Genomic DNA, 15,145 nt, shown 5'->3' with positions numbered 1-15,145 from the left:
TTCGAGGTCAGCCTCAGCAACTTAGCAAGGCCCTAAGAAACTTAAAGAGACCCTGTCTCAAAATAAAAATGGCTGGGAATGTGGCTCAGTGGTAAAGTACCCCTGGGTTCAATTCCTGGTACCAAAAAAAATGAACAAGCAAAAAAGCAACAACATAAGTAGGGGAAAGTATATGGTAGCCTGGTCAGGCTGGAGCACAGGTTTCAGGTATGGCTTGATCATGATGTTCAAATGATGTCATCAGGAACTCTTTCTTTTAAAAAAAAATAGTTTCAAATGGACACAATATCTTTATTTTATTTATTTATTTTTATGTCATGCTGAGGATTGAACCCATTGCCTCACACGTGCTAGGCAAGCGCTCTACCACTGAGCTACAACCCTAGCCCCAGCTCTTCCTGTTTCCTTGGTATTGGTGGCAGGAGTTCTTGGTCATCCTCACTGTGTGGATCCCTGCTTTCAGCAGAGAACATGGTCAACACAATAAGAACTGCATTTCCGGAGCTGAGGTTGTGGCTCAGTGGTAGTGCGCTTGCCTAGCAGGTGTGACACACTGGGTTCGATTCTCAGCACCACATACAAATAAATAAAATAAAGGTCCATCAAAAACTAAAAAATATTAAAAAGAAAAAAAAAAAAAGAACTGCATTTCCCACCTTGCATTGCAGGTAGGTAGAACTGTGTGACTAGTTCTGACCAATGAGCTACAAGTAGAAGTGACAGGTCATGGCCTTGAAATAGGGAACATGCCCTTTCCTTCCCTTTTCTCCTTCCAGTCTTCTGTTTCAATCTGGTCCTGGTGGGGTGTTAGAGTCTGTAAACAAGTCTGGATGGTGCCTGGCATATTGCCAGAGGGAGTGGTTTGTGAAGTAACGCCAGCGAACCAGTAAGTGTGGAGATTCCTTATTGGTTGACTGCTGTATCTAGTTTATGTTAATTAGATAAGCTGTGTGGAATGTATAAATATCGCTCTGGTCCTACAATAAACGGCTCCCACTCCTGCTGTATCAAGGTACACAAGTTGTTCGTCACCCCCTGGTTATTTTGCTGCAGCCGGACTGTGGCAGTGGGGAGCCATTTTGGACTATGCATCTGAGAGCATCACCCTAGAGATGCTAGAGCTGGGTCCTTGGATGAATTCATTGCCTACAGCTGCCATATCACCCCTGGACCATCTTTATGGAGACTCTACGTGAGAAAGAAAGCCACCTCTACCTTACTTAGGCCACCGTTACTTGTGGTCTGTAGTGCGTGTGGTTGAGCTCACAGCCTAACTGATGGAGTGCCTGAGTCCAAACACTCCCACTGTCCGTAGGGAAGAGAAAGGAAAGACATAAAGATGCCACCCCTTGATAAAAGCTGGTTATGAGGCTGCACTACCTCATTTCATCATTGAGACACACCATAAGGTCAGCATTACTGTCCCCTTTTACAGATGAGGAAAGTGAGGTTGAGGGAAGTTAAATAACTTTCTCTGTCACACAGAAGTGGCTGGGTTGAGATGTGAGCTCAGAACCACTTATTCAAATTAGCTCCAGCAAACAATGTTCATAATAAGGACACAGCACTCATGGAATCTTCCAGAAAGACTGTAGCACTGGGTAGGGCAAGAATCAGAGCAGTTCCAGGGACGACAACAATCAGTTAAAGGCCCTTCACTCTTGTGCTCCCCTTTTATGTGATCCCTTTGCAGTCTTGTCCTTAATCTGCATTCTCCATAGTGAAGTCCCAACTGGCCACCAGTGGCCAACAGTCTGGCTCTGTGGGTGGATGTCCACTCTGGTCCAATGAACCAGGACTAAGGATGTGGATGGAGGTTGTTTCAGACTGAGCTGGAAGGGGAAGTTGGGCATGGCTGGAAAGTCTACTCTTCTTTGCTATCATTCAATATTGGAAAGTCAGGTAGTTGAACGTGGGCTCGTCCTTGTCTTCTGAGATCCTCTGTCCAGTCATCATTATCATCAGATCTTTGTTTGTTAACAGCTGCAGTTCACCGAACACTATTGGGGAACAGGCATGGGGCTTCGAATTGATCATCTCGTATTTCCCTTAATGAAAACTGATGGCCAGGGACCTTTCTTCATTGAGATTTCAGAGGTGCACTTTGGGCAAAGCAGTACCTAGGATCACTGGACTTGCTCTCAGTCAGAGAAACTGAGCACCAGGTGGAGCTGAGGACGGAGGTGAGGGACCCACAGGCAGATGCTAAGTGGGAGACGATTCCAGGCACAAGGGAAATGGGGATGCGTAGGGGAAAAGCCAGAGAGAGAGGAAAGCGCCGAGGGGAACTTGATCTGACTGGAGAAGAGACCATGAGAAAAATGGAGTGTTGCAAAGAGCAGGGGACAGTGCAGAGATGGACGCCTGGGCTCCTGGGCCACCCTCCCCTCCCAGCAGATAGCCAGAGCCCAGGTCCTTGCTGCACCCCTTCCTGGGCCTCCAGGGATCCCAAACTTGGCTTCCTCTGGCTCTTTGGCTCTGGTCTCTCTTCCTGTTTGCTGAACCTGCTTTATCCCAGGGTACCATCTCTGTGCCTGGCCCTGGTGACATCACCCCGATCCTGCCTCTTCCACTGGCTTCTGCATCTGGCCCAGAGCCCTTGAGCTGGACTGAGGTATTCTGATGAATGTCACGTCACTGATTTAACAAAACAGTCCCCAGCACGTCAGCATCGTTGATGGGAAGGTGCTGTACATTTGGGGGTGTCACAGAGTGACCCGCGTGGGTGCCCAGAGGGAACTGTAGAAGATGGGATCTCATGGAAGAACAAGAGGGAAGCTGCAGTTGGGCTCTGGAGTCCAGAACTCGGGGGCACTTTCTAGGAGCACCTCTCCAGGGAGCCTTGGACTGGCGGCCTTCCCGCCCCAGCCCAGCCCCAGCTCCCCTCCCCCTCCTCTCCCTCTCTTGGTTTCGTGGCCTCAATTCCCATCTCTTCAGCATGACTTTCCTCTGCTTTCCCCTCTGTGCTCCGTAGCAGAATGTCCCGCTGGGATTTGATGGCTTTCATCTCTGCTCTAATGAGAGAGGAGGTGTCTCATTATTCAGGGAAGACATGTCCTCTCCCCAGGGCAAGGTGTTCAGCTTTGGGGTTAAAAAAGGAGATGCTGTGAGGAGCACGTGGACACTGTGGTGGATTAAATAAGAAAAGAAAAACGACACTTATTTCCTCAAAAACTTGAAATATTGAATCATCATATGATCTAGCAGTTCCGCTGGTGACTATATGTCCCCCAAAGAATTGAAAGCAGGGACAAGAACAGAATTTTGTACATCTTTGTCCACAACAGCCACAAAAAGCAGAAACAAAATGTCCGTGGACAGATGAATGGATAAACGTAACGTGGAATATCCACACAGTGGCATGTTATTATTCCACGTTTAAAATAAGTCGAATTCTAACACATATGCTACCACCTAAATGAGCCTGGAAGATGTATGCCAAGTGAAGCACCCACCCAGACACAAAAGCACAAATATTGCACAATTCCAATTATGTGAGGCTCCTAGAATAGTCAAATTCATAGAGGTGGAGGGTGAAGTTGTGGGTGCCAGGATGGTTTGGGGCAGAGGAACAGAGGGTATTAAGTTGCAGTTTGGGGTAATAAAAAAAGATCTGAAGCCAGGTGCAGTGGCGCATGCCTGTAATCCAAGCTCCTCCTTGGGAGGATGAGGCAGGAGGATCACGAGTTCAAAGCCAGCCTAAGTAATAGTGAGGCGCTAAGCAACTCACTGAGACCCTGCCTCTAAAAAAAAAAAAAAAATATATATATATATATATATATATATATATATATATATATATATATATAACAAAATAGGGCTGGGGATGTTGCTCAGTGGTTGAGTGCCCTGAGTTCAATCCCTGGTATCTCCCCCCAAAAAATCTGGAGATGCATGGTGCTACGGTTTGGATGTGTCTCCCAGGCTCATGGTGGGAGACACATCCACCCTAGTCCCCGGATTCATATGGTATTTGGAGACTGTTAGTGGCTTTATAAGAAGAGGAGGAATGATCCAAGCTAGCTCACTCACTCTGTCTTGTCATGTGATGCCCTTATGAAGCATGGGAAGATCCACAGGATCCAGCCAGATGCCAGCGCCATGTTCTTGAACTTCCCGGCCTCCAGGACTGTGAGCTAAATGAACTTGTATTTTTTTTTTGTCGTTATATTCTTTATAAATTACCCAGTCTCAGGTATTTTGTTATCACAACAGAAAATGGACAATGACAGACAGTGGTGATGGTTGCACAACAGTGGCAATGTGCTTGGCATTACTGAAATGTATACTAAATTATAACAGTAAAGATTACATTATGTGTATTGACCACAATTTTAAAAAAGCTTTTGGTTTCCGGAAAGTTGGAGGTAGCCAACCCATCTGCCATTTGAGTGACAGAATCTCTGTTAGTTGGACTGCAGGAGAAGCTGGCAGAACTCTCAGTGGGGAGAAAGGAAAGGGATCTAGGCTTTGGGTCCACACAAAAGCAGATGCCTGAGCCACACTCCAGTATGGGCATGTTCCAGGGCCCATCTATCACCAGGAGCTGCCAGGGCAAGTGTACCAAGGGAAGGATGACAGGGGGTGACCTGCCAGGTGCTCGACTAAAGCTCCACCCCAGAACCCAGGAAAACTGCCTCTCAGCTTTGCCTATCTCTTGCCTATCTCTGCACGGATGCTGTTCGTCCATCCGTCTGGTCATCTCAAAATGCATTGTTTAAAAATAAGTCAAGTCAAAATGACTTAATGTGAAAACAGAAGTCCCAAGGTAGGGTAGCACCAGAGTCAGTTAACTTCATCCAAGTTCTTTCCAGAGGATGGGCCATCTGAGGACTGGGGATCATTCTGCTCTGCTATCCAGAGTGTGCAGCATTAGAAAGACTGTCCCCTCTCTGGACTCTTTCTTAGGAGTGACCTCTTCCTTTGGAAGTCCCCTAACAAACTCCTCTTGTCAACGTTCCACAACTAAACACTCCAGGTGAACTGGGCTAGTATGAAATAATCACACAGAGACAGAGAAATTTCTTTTTTTTTTTTTTTTTAATGGAACTACCCATTTATTGTAAGCAGCAAAATGAGACTATAACATCAAATCTTACTATATTCTTTATGTCCATTTTGAAAAGATTTTTGTTCAGTATTTTCATGTTCTTGAAATTGTGGGGAAGTAGGGAGGTCAAGAAAGGCCTCAGAGTTACTCAGAACTACTCCAGGCTTTGGACCTCCACTGTACACTTCCGAAACCCCAATTTTCTGTTCATCCAGAGGTGGTTAGACCCAGAAGGGAATAGTATGTCACAACATTCTGGCTCAAACAAGACTAATTTGATACAGAAAGCTGATTTTAACTTTTATAATTAGAAATATCTGTTTGAGAGTTAAAGGTGTACAGCTCAGTAGTAGAGCACATGCTTCATATGTATAGAACCTACATTCAATTCCCAGCACCCCTGCCCCCCACCACCCCAAAATTTCTTTTTTTTTTTCTTTTCTCTTTTTTTAAATTATTTTATTTTTTTTTAGTCATACATGACAGCAGAATGTATTTTGATATAATACATACATGGAATGTACATACATCAATCATAATGTCTATTCTATTCCTTTTTCTTTGGGTCCTGTGACACTCCTCTGACCTTAGGTATCCATGGAAAGAGAGGGAGGAGCACATGCTGAACCCTTTTATTGGGGAGAAGCCATTCAAATGAGGCAAGGGGTGGGATTACAAAGGTACAGGGGAGTGCAGCTCCACCCCTCTGGGTGCCGCCTAATCTAGGGCCACGCCTTGTGGCCCTAGAGCCAGGGAAGAGTCATGGCACTACCTGCCAGCTACAGTGTTCATTCAGATCTCTGTGGTGCGTCAGGTCCTGACTTAAGGTGCCTGCATTTGGAGTGGGATCCTCTCATGCTTCAGTGGCCACACCAGCCTTCATACGCATTGCCTACCGCTGCCCGCAAGAGAATGGGGTTAGCACGACACTCCTAACCCAGAATGGTCATGTTTCCCAAGGGTTGAAACCTGAAGGATATTGGGGATTCTGTTATCAAAGAAAAGGAGAAGGGGTCTCAGATGGGCCACGAGGAGCGTCTGCTACTGATGAGCTTCAGCGATTCATGGACACTTGGGAAGGGCCCTTTGTACTTGCTGTGGGTTAGGAGTATGAGCTCGTCACTCTAAGTCAGAGACAGCTTGTCTATCCAGCTGGTGAGATGAAGAAAGAGAAGGGAGTGGCCTCTGCACATGGAGTTCTCTCTAGCTCCTGTTCTTTTAAGACCTGGATCCTCCCTGACAGCCCCCCACTATAAAGAGGATGCTATCCCTCTCCCGCTCCCATGGCGTCCTCTCTGCTCCCCAAGTGTACCTGCAGAGCCACGGTCCTCTATCTTGAGTAAACTCTGAAGCTTATGGCTCCTGGCTGCACCACCTTCTTCTCTTTGATGATGTCCACTTTCAACCAATCAACCAACCATCAACCCTTTTGCTCAGATGGCCCATCCTCTGGCCCATCCTTCCTCCCACCTCATCGATGACATTGGTGACTAGGAAGCTGACCCAAGACCCAGCCAATCTCCTGGTCCCTACTCTTGTCCTTCCTCATTCCAATGACCTTTGTCTCCATTCTACCTTAACTACCACCTCTCTTGATCAAAGCCCGGCCCCAGTTTCTCTTGGGTCTAACCTTCTCTAAATTCTTCTATTTGCCTGGCCACAGGCTTGGATCCTCTGTTCTCTCCATTATTATAGCCTCATTCTTTGAGCTCCCGAGGCCCCTGGCCCTTCTCCTTCTCCCTCTCAGTACTCTGCTCCTTCTACTTCCTTCCCTGTCCAGCATAGATTCCATGCTCCTTACTTTGGCCATTTTCCTGCCAGTCCCTAGATGATGGATACTGTGAGTGACTCTTCAACAGCCAGTCCAAGCTGGTCGGGGTCATTTCCTGTCTCTTGCCAGGAGAGGAAGAGGGTGTGACTGGCTTTAGCACTAGAGGGTAGGGTGATGGGAGAGAGAAGGATTCTGAAAGATCTCCCAGGGTAGAGACAGAATAATAGATGATCGTTCTTTTTGAGGATGAACTCAACAGAAAGGGGGGGACAGGGCAGAGGGACAGAAAGTCCTGGGTCATTGATAATGGGGTCAAGCCACTAAAGCAACCCCCCTGAAGTTCATCTTCCCCCAGCATATCCTATTCCATACGGTAATACCTTATTTCACATTTTACTTGTGTCAAGCAGTTGGCTCCTTCAGACAAAACCACATGAAATAACATCGTTTTCAATTTGCACCAAAAACCCAATCCTGGATCAATATAAGTTTCCTTTTATTCTGTTTTCCTACCTTTCCTTCATAGACAGATAAAGAAAACCACAGGCCCTTCATCCCCTAGAAATGTCAGGTGCCTCTCTGACCTCCATCATTGGCAGGAAAGCCTCAGTTCCCCCGTCCATCCCCAGACTTGGTGTTTAGGGTTGCAGAATGCCTCAGTTATTGTGTGACACAGCTGTCTTGACTAGGAGATAGATTTGCTTAAGTTCCCAAGGCTAGCACGCAGATCTGGCTCACGTGGCGAGGAGTGGAGGAGGGATCTTGGGGTTAGGATAAATTCAGCATTCACAGGAAGGAGAGAGCAATTATACCCAGAATAATCTGTATGAGCCAAGTCGTTCCCTATGCCTGGGTTGAGTTAGGGGACAAAGAGGAGTGCTCTACCCTGTGTTGTGGGGATGGCAAGACTCAGAGAAAGGTGACTCTGGGGGGGAAGGGAGGCAGAGAAATACAGCCAGCCTTCTGCTCCTGTGTCTTGGCCCTGGCTAGTTGAGGGACGTAACTTGGTTTACACTGTTCCAGGAACAAATGTAAATAACTATAAGAAACACAGATGACACCAGAGATCACAAATCCTAAACCAGCTGAACCACTTGGCAAGTCCTGGAGGGTGACTGGGTGCAGAGGTGGGCAGTGGATGGTGTGGGTAGGCCCAGGCCCCTGTCATCATCTCATCCCAGATACCGTTGTAACAAATGCCAGGTCTCTAAGTCTCAGTGCTGCCTGGAGTTCCTGCTTTTCCTGCTGGCTCTCTGCTCTTGCTCACCATAGCAACTCCTTTGAATTCTCCTCCCTCGGCCTCCTCCTGCCCGGTGCCTCCCCCTTGGCTCTTGTCAGGCAACCCTCCTCCTCACTCACTCAGGAAACGGACCTTTCTCACTCTGCTGCAACTGGACTTGCCTTTCCCTCCCTCCCTCAGACACAGCATGCTCTGTCCAATAGAACTTTCCGCAGTGGTAGCCGTGTTCTGTCCCATCACTATCTGAAAGGTAGCCACTGGCCAGGTGTAGGCATTGAAACAGCTGGTATAACAGGAGGACTGGATTTTTTCACTTCATCTCATTTTAACTAATTTAAATATGAACAGCCATGTGTGGGAGAGGCCACTTACAGACAGCACCTGTATGGTGCAGCTGGAGGAAGACCAGAGTGCCTGGTTTTATGCTAATCCTTGACATCACTAAGCAGGAGACTCCTGACCAATCTATTATACAAATTCTGAATTAGAGCGTGAGACGAAGGGAGAGAGGGTTGGAAAGGCACAAATATAGTGGGGAAAATATTGCTTTGACTTTTTTTAGTCATTGCAATTCTTGAGAGAGAAGCCACGGTGCACTCATGCCATTGCTGCAAAGCCGGCTGGTACTGACACAGACATGGAGTCTGAACAGGAGGAAGGACCAAACACCAACCAGGTAGAGGAGGGTGTGGTGTCCCCACTGGAGAGTTATTTTAAAGGTTATCTTAGCATTTCCTACCTTAGTACAGAATGTGTGTGACTTGCAAGTCCCATTTTGTGTAGTGATTCAGCTCACTTCTGGTAGTTCCATGACATTCCCAATACTGACATAGCTTTTTAAATCTGACAAGTTCAAGTACCACATCCCCCTCCCCCATACAGTTAACCAATGGCTCCGAGATGCTATTTTGGAGTAATTTGTTTCTCTGCTGATTTTAAGTGTTTTTATGGTACACCAAGCTCCCACCTATTTTGGGGTCAGTCTGTCGCCTGCTTACTAGTGCTGCTTTATCTACACAGCTTGGGCCAGGCTCATATGTCCTCTTGTGGCCCCTGGCCATGCTCTTCCTGTGGGCTTTGGCGCATATTGCCTCCTGTTCTTCCTCCCCTCCCGGGGACCTCTGCTTAGTCTGGGCACTGGTCTCCTTCTTCAGCCCCCTCTAGGTCACAGTACCCTTGACCTGGACAGACCCATGGCTCCCTCTGCTCATTCCTCAGTGCAGCCAGAGGGGATTCTGCAAGGGTGCAAATGAGATCCTGCCATGCCCCTCTTTATACACCCGGTACACCCACCGACTGCTCTTAGGATAAATTCCACATTCCTGACACACCTAAGCCTGAATGGGAGTGACCTTCCTCCCCAGCATACATCACCAAGGATCTGGGTGCAAGTAGTTTATTTGGGAGTTGGGCCAGGGAGGAGAAGGTGGACAATGCATGAAGCAGAAAGGGTAGGTGTGACTGGGGACCTCTGGGAGAAGCCCTGGAACTGGGGCATTTAACCAGCAGTGCCCCTGCCTTGGGGCCTCTGTTCTCTGAAGGCCAGCTCTCCCTCCCTTCTGGCCCTCCTCCTGCCTCTCTTTATGAGGGCTGCCCAGATGTCAAGTCCATTCTGTGCCCTACCCATAGCCATATCCAACTGGACCACAGATCAATAGCTAAACCAATCAGATTCACTCCCCTTGGATTCTGGAATTGGTTTGCAGTGAACTGTGGACACCTCACTCTGAAGGCTTTTTGCTCTCAGAGAAGCAGAGAAAGCCAGGGCTGGCAGTGGGTGTCCAGAGAGTCAGAAGAGGGACCACACAGCTACACACAGGAGGAAAAGCAAGCCCAGTGCATGGCAGTTTAGTTTCTGCTTCTAGTAACTGGTTTTCTTGTGGTTGGGCTGCATTTCCTGCACTTGAGTTCTTCCCCCACCCTTTTCTTTCTTTATTACTTTTTGTTTTGTTTTGGTGTGTGGTGCTGGTGATTGAACCCAGGGCCTTGTGCATGTGAGGCAAGCACTCTACCAACTGAGCTATATCCCTAGCCCAAAATCATCACTGTTTTAAGCCAGGAGATTCTGAAGGTGCTTTGTTATTGCTGCATGATCTGCCCTGTCTTGACTGACACGAACACACACACAAAAAAAAATGCTCAGAAAGAATGGCTGGAACTGCTGATTATGGAGAGAAGAGAGCTCTAGAAAGATAAGATGGAATCATGGAAGTTAAAGTTAGAAACCAGGAGAACATGGGACCTTGGAGAGTCATAGAAATCAAACAGAGAAATTGCTCCAAGAAGTATAGAAGGTTGGTGATGCTGAATGTGCCCAGGGGTCAAGTAAAACAAGGAATAAAATATATCCACGAAATCTGGCGACTGAGAGGTTGTTGGCATCCTTACTGAAAACAGCATCGTGCAGTGGTGGTGATGGTGAAATGGGACAGAGGGCTGAAGCAGGAAGGGACAATGGGGAAGATTCAGCGGCAGCGCTGCTCTGAATACTTCCTGCTTATTGAATCATAAGAGGTGTGGCCGTCTGTGTCTGGCTCCTTTTGCTTAGCATGATGTTCTCAAGCTCTCCCGTGTTGTAGAATGTGTCAGCGCTTCTTTCCTTTTTACGGTTAAATCACATTTCTTTGAATATATTAATTGGATGAAACTTTTGATGATCCATTCTTCCATGGAGGGACATTGGACTTGTCTGCCTGGGCAGAGCTGTATGCCTGAGTTTCTGGTGCTCTTGGGAATGCATGAATGAATGAGTGAACAGAGCAGTCCAAGGTCACAGAGTTGTTAGGACACAAAGGCAGGACTGGGGGCCAGGCAGCTAGCCCTCTGGAACCTGCATTCTAACCATCAGGCTTTACTGCCCAGTGCAAGTCCTGTTCATCTCCTAGTTTTATAGATACAGGTTGCTGTGTCACTCAGAGTGCTGGCAGGAAAGCTGTCACATACTCAGGTGGCAAAATGGATGAGGGACCTTTTACAAAGGTGTGGGCAGAGTTAAGAAAAAGCACTGAGGGACAATGGGGCTGGGGCTAGCAGCACCCGGGTAAGGAGGGAGTGGTGGCACCAATATGCATGAGCAGGGAGGGGCCAGGAGACTCACGTCTACCCTCTATTCTCCAGCCTCCTGACCTAGAAGTTAGGGAGGCCCTGATGCAGCTTATCTGGGTGAGAAAGAACAAATTAGCTCAGACTGGAAAAGTAAAAATCTCCCTGGCCATTTACTAGCCTGGAATAACAGGAAAATGGATAAAGTCAGCCATAAAGATAACAGGGAACAATATGTCTCTGCATCTATGAAGTGATAATATCCCCATCCCATCTATGATAGACTGCTGCTTTCTTCCTCCCTGAGAAACACACCCCTCTGAAATCACACACAGTCAGAAACTTGGCTGTTTGCAGCGATATGACTTAGAATGAAATCTTTCACTCTTGCCCTGAGGATCTAAGTCACTCTGACCGAGAGAAGTGCCTCTGTGTGTACCTCAGAGCTTCAGACAAAGGGTTTCTGGATTCAAGGCTCAACATTGATCTTGGCTTTGTTGCTTCTAAGGAAACAGGGCCCTGGGTCCCCTTTGCAATCTATATTTGAAGTTGTCTGCTTTCCTCTGAGCCTATTGAAACGCGACTTCATCTCAACTCCACCTTCCTTGGAATCCTACAGTAGCCTCATCTCCTCCCTTGTTTGGTGATGTCCTGGGCTCCCATGGTGGGGCATCTCCCTCACAGGAAGGTCAAGAAACACAGTGGACTGCCACTTAGTTCCTGGTGATCTGAGGCTGATTGGGCTGTCATGGGTTCACCCCCACCCCAGGGCACAAAGGAGGATGGAGAGTAAATCTAGAGGATCAATTGGGAGAGATTCAGCATAGAAATAAAGTACCCCACCATCCAGAGTATTGTCAAGGACAGGGGAAGGAAAAGGGGACACTTTCATTCAAGAAGTGCTCCTATACATCTGGGGTTGAATAAAGAGCTGTAGAAAGGAATCAATCTGTGAGTGGGGTTTGAGGCAATGGAAAGATCTAGGCTCTTTCCAGAGGCACAATGGAAGTATTGGGTCTCATGACATTTGAAGGGCTGCCCCTTTCTCCCAAATGAAATGAGTTCAAAAAAGCGAAAGGAAAGAGGGGAAAGGGAGAATTCTAAAAATGCCACACTCTGAACACCATCTTTGTGCAGGCGTCTGGGGGAGGCCAGCTGGGGCGGGGTCCTCTGCCAGTCTGTAGGACTTGGTTCTTCTTGTTTATCCCAGTCACAACTGGGGCAGTTGCCAGGGCCCGCCCCCACTCTGCCGTCATTGGAGGAGCTCAAAGTTAAAGGATCCCACTAAGAATCAATACGTTTCATTTTGCGGTTCCTGGGGGGAAGTGGGCAGTCGCCCTGGCCTTGAGCAGGGAACGAGCCTCTCACCATGCCGGCCTGCTGCAGCTGGAGTGAGGTTTTCCAGTATGAGACAAACAAAGTCACCCGGATCCAGAGCGTGAATTATGGCACTATTAAGTGGATCTTGCATGTGATCATCTTTTCCTATGTGTGGTGAGTGGCGCGGGGGTGCGCAAATCTCTGCAGCGAGGAAACCCCAAGGGGCCGTTTCAGGTGCACATCCTGAGTCCACGTGCCTTTCAAGGCTGAGGACCTCCCAGCAAGCCTGGAGGAAGCTGCGCAGGCCGCAGCCGGAGGAAGCCACCGAGGGAGGCGAGTGTGGACTCCATTCAGCTCCAGCCCAAGCCTGCCAGGTGGCGCAGGGCTGGGCATGCCTGGGGAAGGTGGGAACACAGGGCGACACCCTGGATTTCCAGGGAGGAGGCAGGGATTTCAGGTACACCTGGTGATACTGTTGGCGTCTGGATTACCATGCTGAGGGGAAGGAATAGGACCAGGCTTGTAAATGTCTCTGTGGGCTCCCTTTGTTTGTGTTTTGTTTTTTATTCGTGTGTGGGTGTGGTGCTGGGGATCAACCCCAGGGTGTTGTGTCTAGAAACTGCTCTACTACTGAGCCACAACCCCTGCCCCTGCTTTTATTATTTTAAAAACAGTTCATTGAGATTCATACACTGTACAACTTGCTCATTTAAAATGTATAACTCGGTAGTTTTTAGTGTGTTCATAGAGTTGTGCGATTATCACCATAATCAATTTAATACATTTTCCTCTCCCAAAAAGAATCCTACACCCCTCAGCCATCATATCCAGCCCGCCTCCCATACCCCCTCAGCTCCAGGCATCCACTAATCCACTTTCTTTCTCTGTGGATTTACCCATTCTAGATATTTCATATAGATGGAATCATGCAGTGTGTTGTCCTTTGTGACCCACCTTTTTTTCTTTACCATGTTTTCAAATGTTCATCCATGTTGTAGCATGTATCAGTACTTCATGCTCTTTAATGGCTGAATAACAGTCCATTGCATGAATAGGTCACGTTTATTTATCCATTCATCAGTCGATGGACATTAAGGTTGTTTCTCTTTGGGGCCATTGCGAATAATGCGACCATGAACATTTGTGTCTGAGGTGTGGTGGTGTGTTCTCATTTCTCTTGGATGTGCACCTAGGAGTGGGACTGCTGGATCATATGCTAATGACATTTCACCTTCAGAGAAACAGATGGTCCGTTTCCCACAGCTGCTACATGTCTTCACATTTCCACCAGCAGAATGTGAGGATTCCAGTCTCTCCACACCCTCACCAACACTTACTAGTGTGCCTTTTTATTATAGCCAACCTAGTGGGCATGGGGTGGCGTGTCTTTGGGTTTGACTTCCATTTCCCTTAGGGAAATGCCTTATTCTCTGTGGTGGTGGTGGTGGTGGTGCTGCTGCTGCTGATAATGATAAATTGTATCCACACAGGGAAACACTGTAGTGTACTAAGAGAACATCTATTTTATAATCACTTAACCTCTCTGAGCCTGATTCTGCATCTGTTCAAATCATTGTTGTGTCAAACACGGAATGTAGCTGGGTGTGGTGGTGCATATTTGTAATCAGAGACTTGGGAGGCTGAGGCAATAGGATCACAAGTTCAAGGCCAGCCTCAGCAACTTAGCCAGACCCTATCTCAAAAGAAAAAAATAAGAAGTGCTTGAGATGTAGCTCAATTGTATAACAGCCCTGGGTTCAATTCCCCATTACTGAAAAGAGGGGGATAGCACCAAAATCCCTTATGAGCACCATTAACCGGTAGTTATTTTTAAAAATTACAGTTGTGAATGTAATTGGACATCCTGTCCTCTGAGTCTCAAAGTAATCACATCCAGGCTTGGATTTGAGATCTCAGGATGTAGATACAAAATTTTTCCCCCCATCTTTGGGCCTTGGTTCCCTCCTCAATAAAATAGGGATCATTGTTGGGACCATTAAATGGACTAATAAATGCAAAACTGTTAGAGAGATGTGTAGCACATAACAAGCCCCTGTCGGAGTGTTAGTCCTTATTAAAACACCATTGTTAGGATTATCATTATTTATTTCACACAGTTACTATTTAACAAATTTATGTATAATTTTTTTTTTTAAAAGCTAGAGGTCTGGGGTTGTGGCTCAGTGGTAGAGCACTCACCTAGCACGTGCGAGGTGCTGGGTTTGATCTTGAGAACCACAAAAAAATGAATGAATAAAATACTAAACAACTAAAAAATATTTTTTAAAAAAAGCTATAAAAAAGATAACTCTAGGGCCTGTGATTGTGGCTCAGCGGTAGAGCACTCACCTCAGCACCACATTAAAAAAAGGCATTGTGTTGTGTCCATCTACACCTGGGGAATAAATGTTAAAAAAAAAAAAAAAGAGTAAAAAAAAAAAGATAACTCTACACAAAGTGCTTTTCCCCCCACTTTTAAAAAACCTGGTCCAATTAATTATATATGACAGTAGCATGCACTTTGACACATCATACATAAATGGAGTGTAACTTCTCATTCTTCTGGTTGTACATGCTGTAGAATCACACTGGTCATGTAGTCATGTAAGCACATAGAGTAATAATGTCTGATTCATTCTAATATCCTTCCTAACCTCATACCCCCTCCCCTCCCTTGGCTCCTCTCTGTCAAATCCAAAGTAATTCTGTTCTTCCCTAGCCG

General features: G+C 46.9%; 1 protein-coding gene across 2 annotated transcripts in view; it reads left to right on the top strand.

Moving 5' to 3' along the window:
• The first annotated feature begins 12,429 nt into the window (after positions 1 to 12,429).
• P2rx7 (purinergic receptor P2X 7) overlaps positions 12,430 to 15,145 on the top strand; it is a 45,564-nt gene continuing 42,848 nt past the window's right edge. The window contains exon 1 of one of the 2 annotated variants that reach the window (XM_027949114.2): positions 12,430 to 12,597. In XM_027949114.2, coding sequence (XP_027804915.2) covers positions 12,473 to 12,597 — 125 coding nt within the window. In that variant the 5' untranslated portion in view covers positions 12,430 to 12,472. The remainder of the gene's footprint in view (positions 12,598 to 15,145) is intronic. The other variant, XM_034636770.2, reaches the window with a different exon arrangement.

This window comes from Marmota flaviventris, chromosome 1, assembly GCF_047511675.1.
Source record: "Marmota flaviventris isolate mMarFla1 chromosome 1, mMarFla1.hap1, whole genome shotgun sequence".
In the NCBI taxonomy this organism is placed as follows: Eukaryota; Metazoa; Chordata; class Mammalia; order Rodentia; family Sciuridae; genus Marmota; species Marmota flaviventris.
The sequence above is the reverse complement of the archived record's forward strand: the minus strand, read 5'-3'. Positions and strand labels throughout refer to the sequence as shown.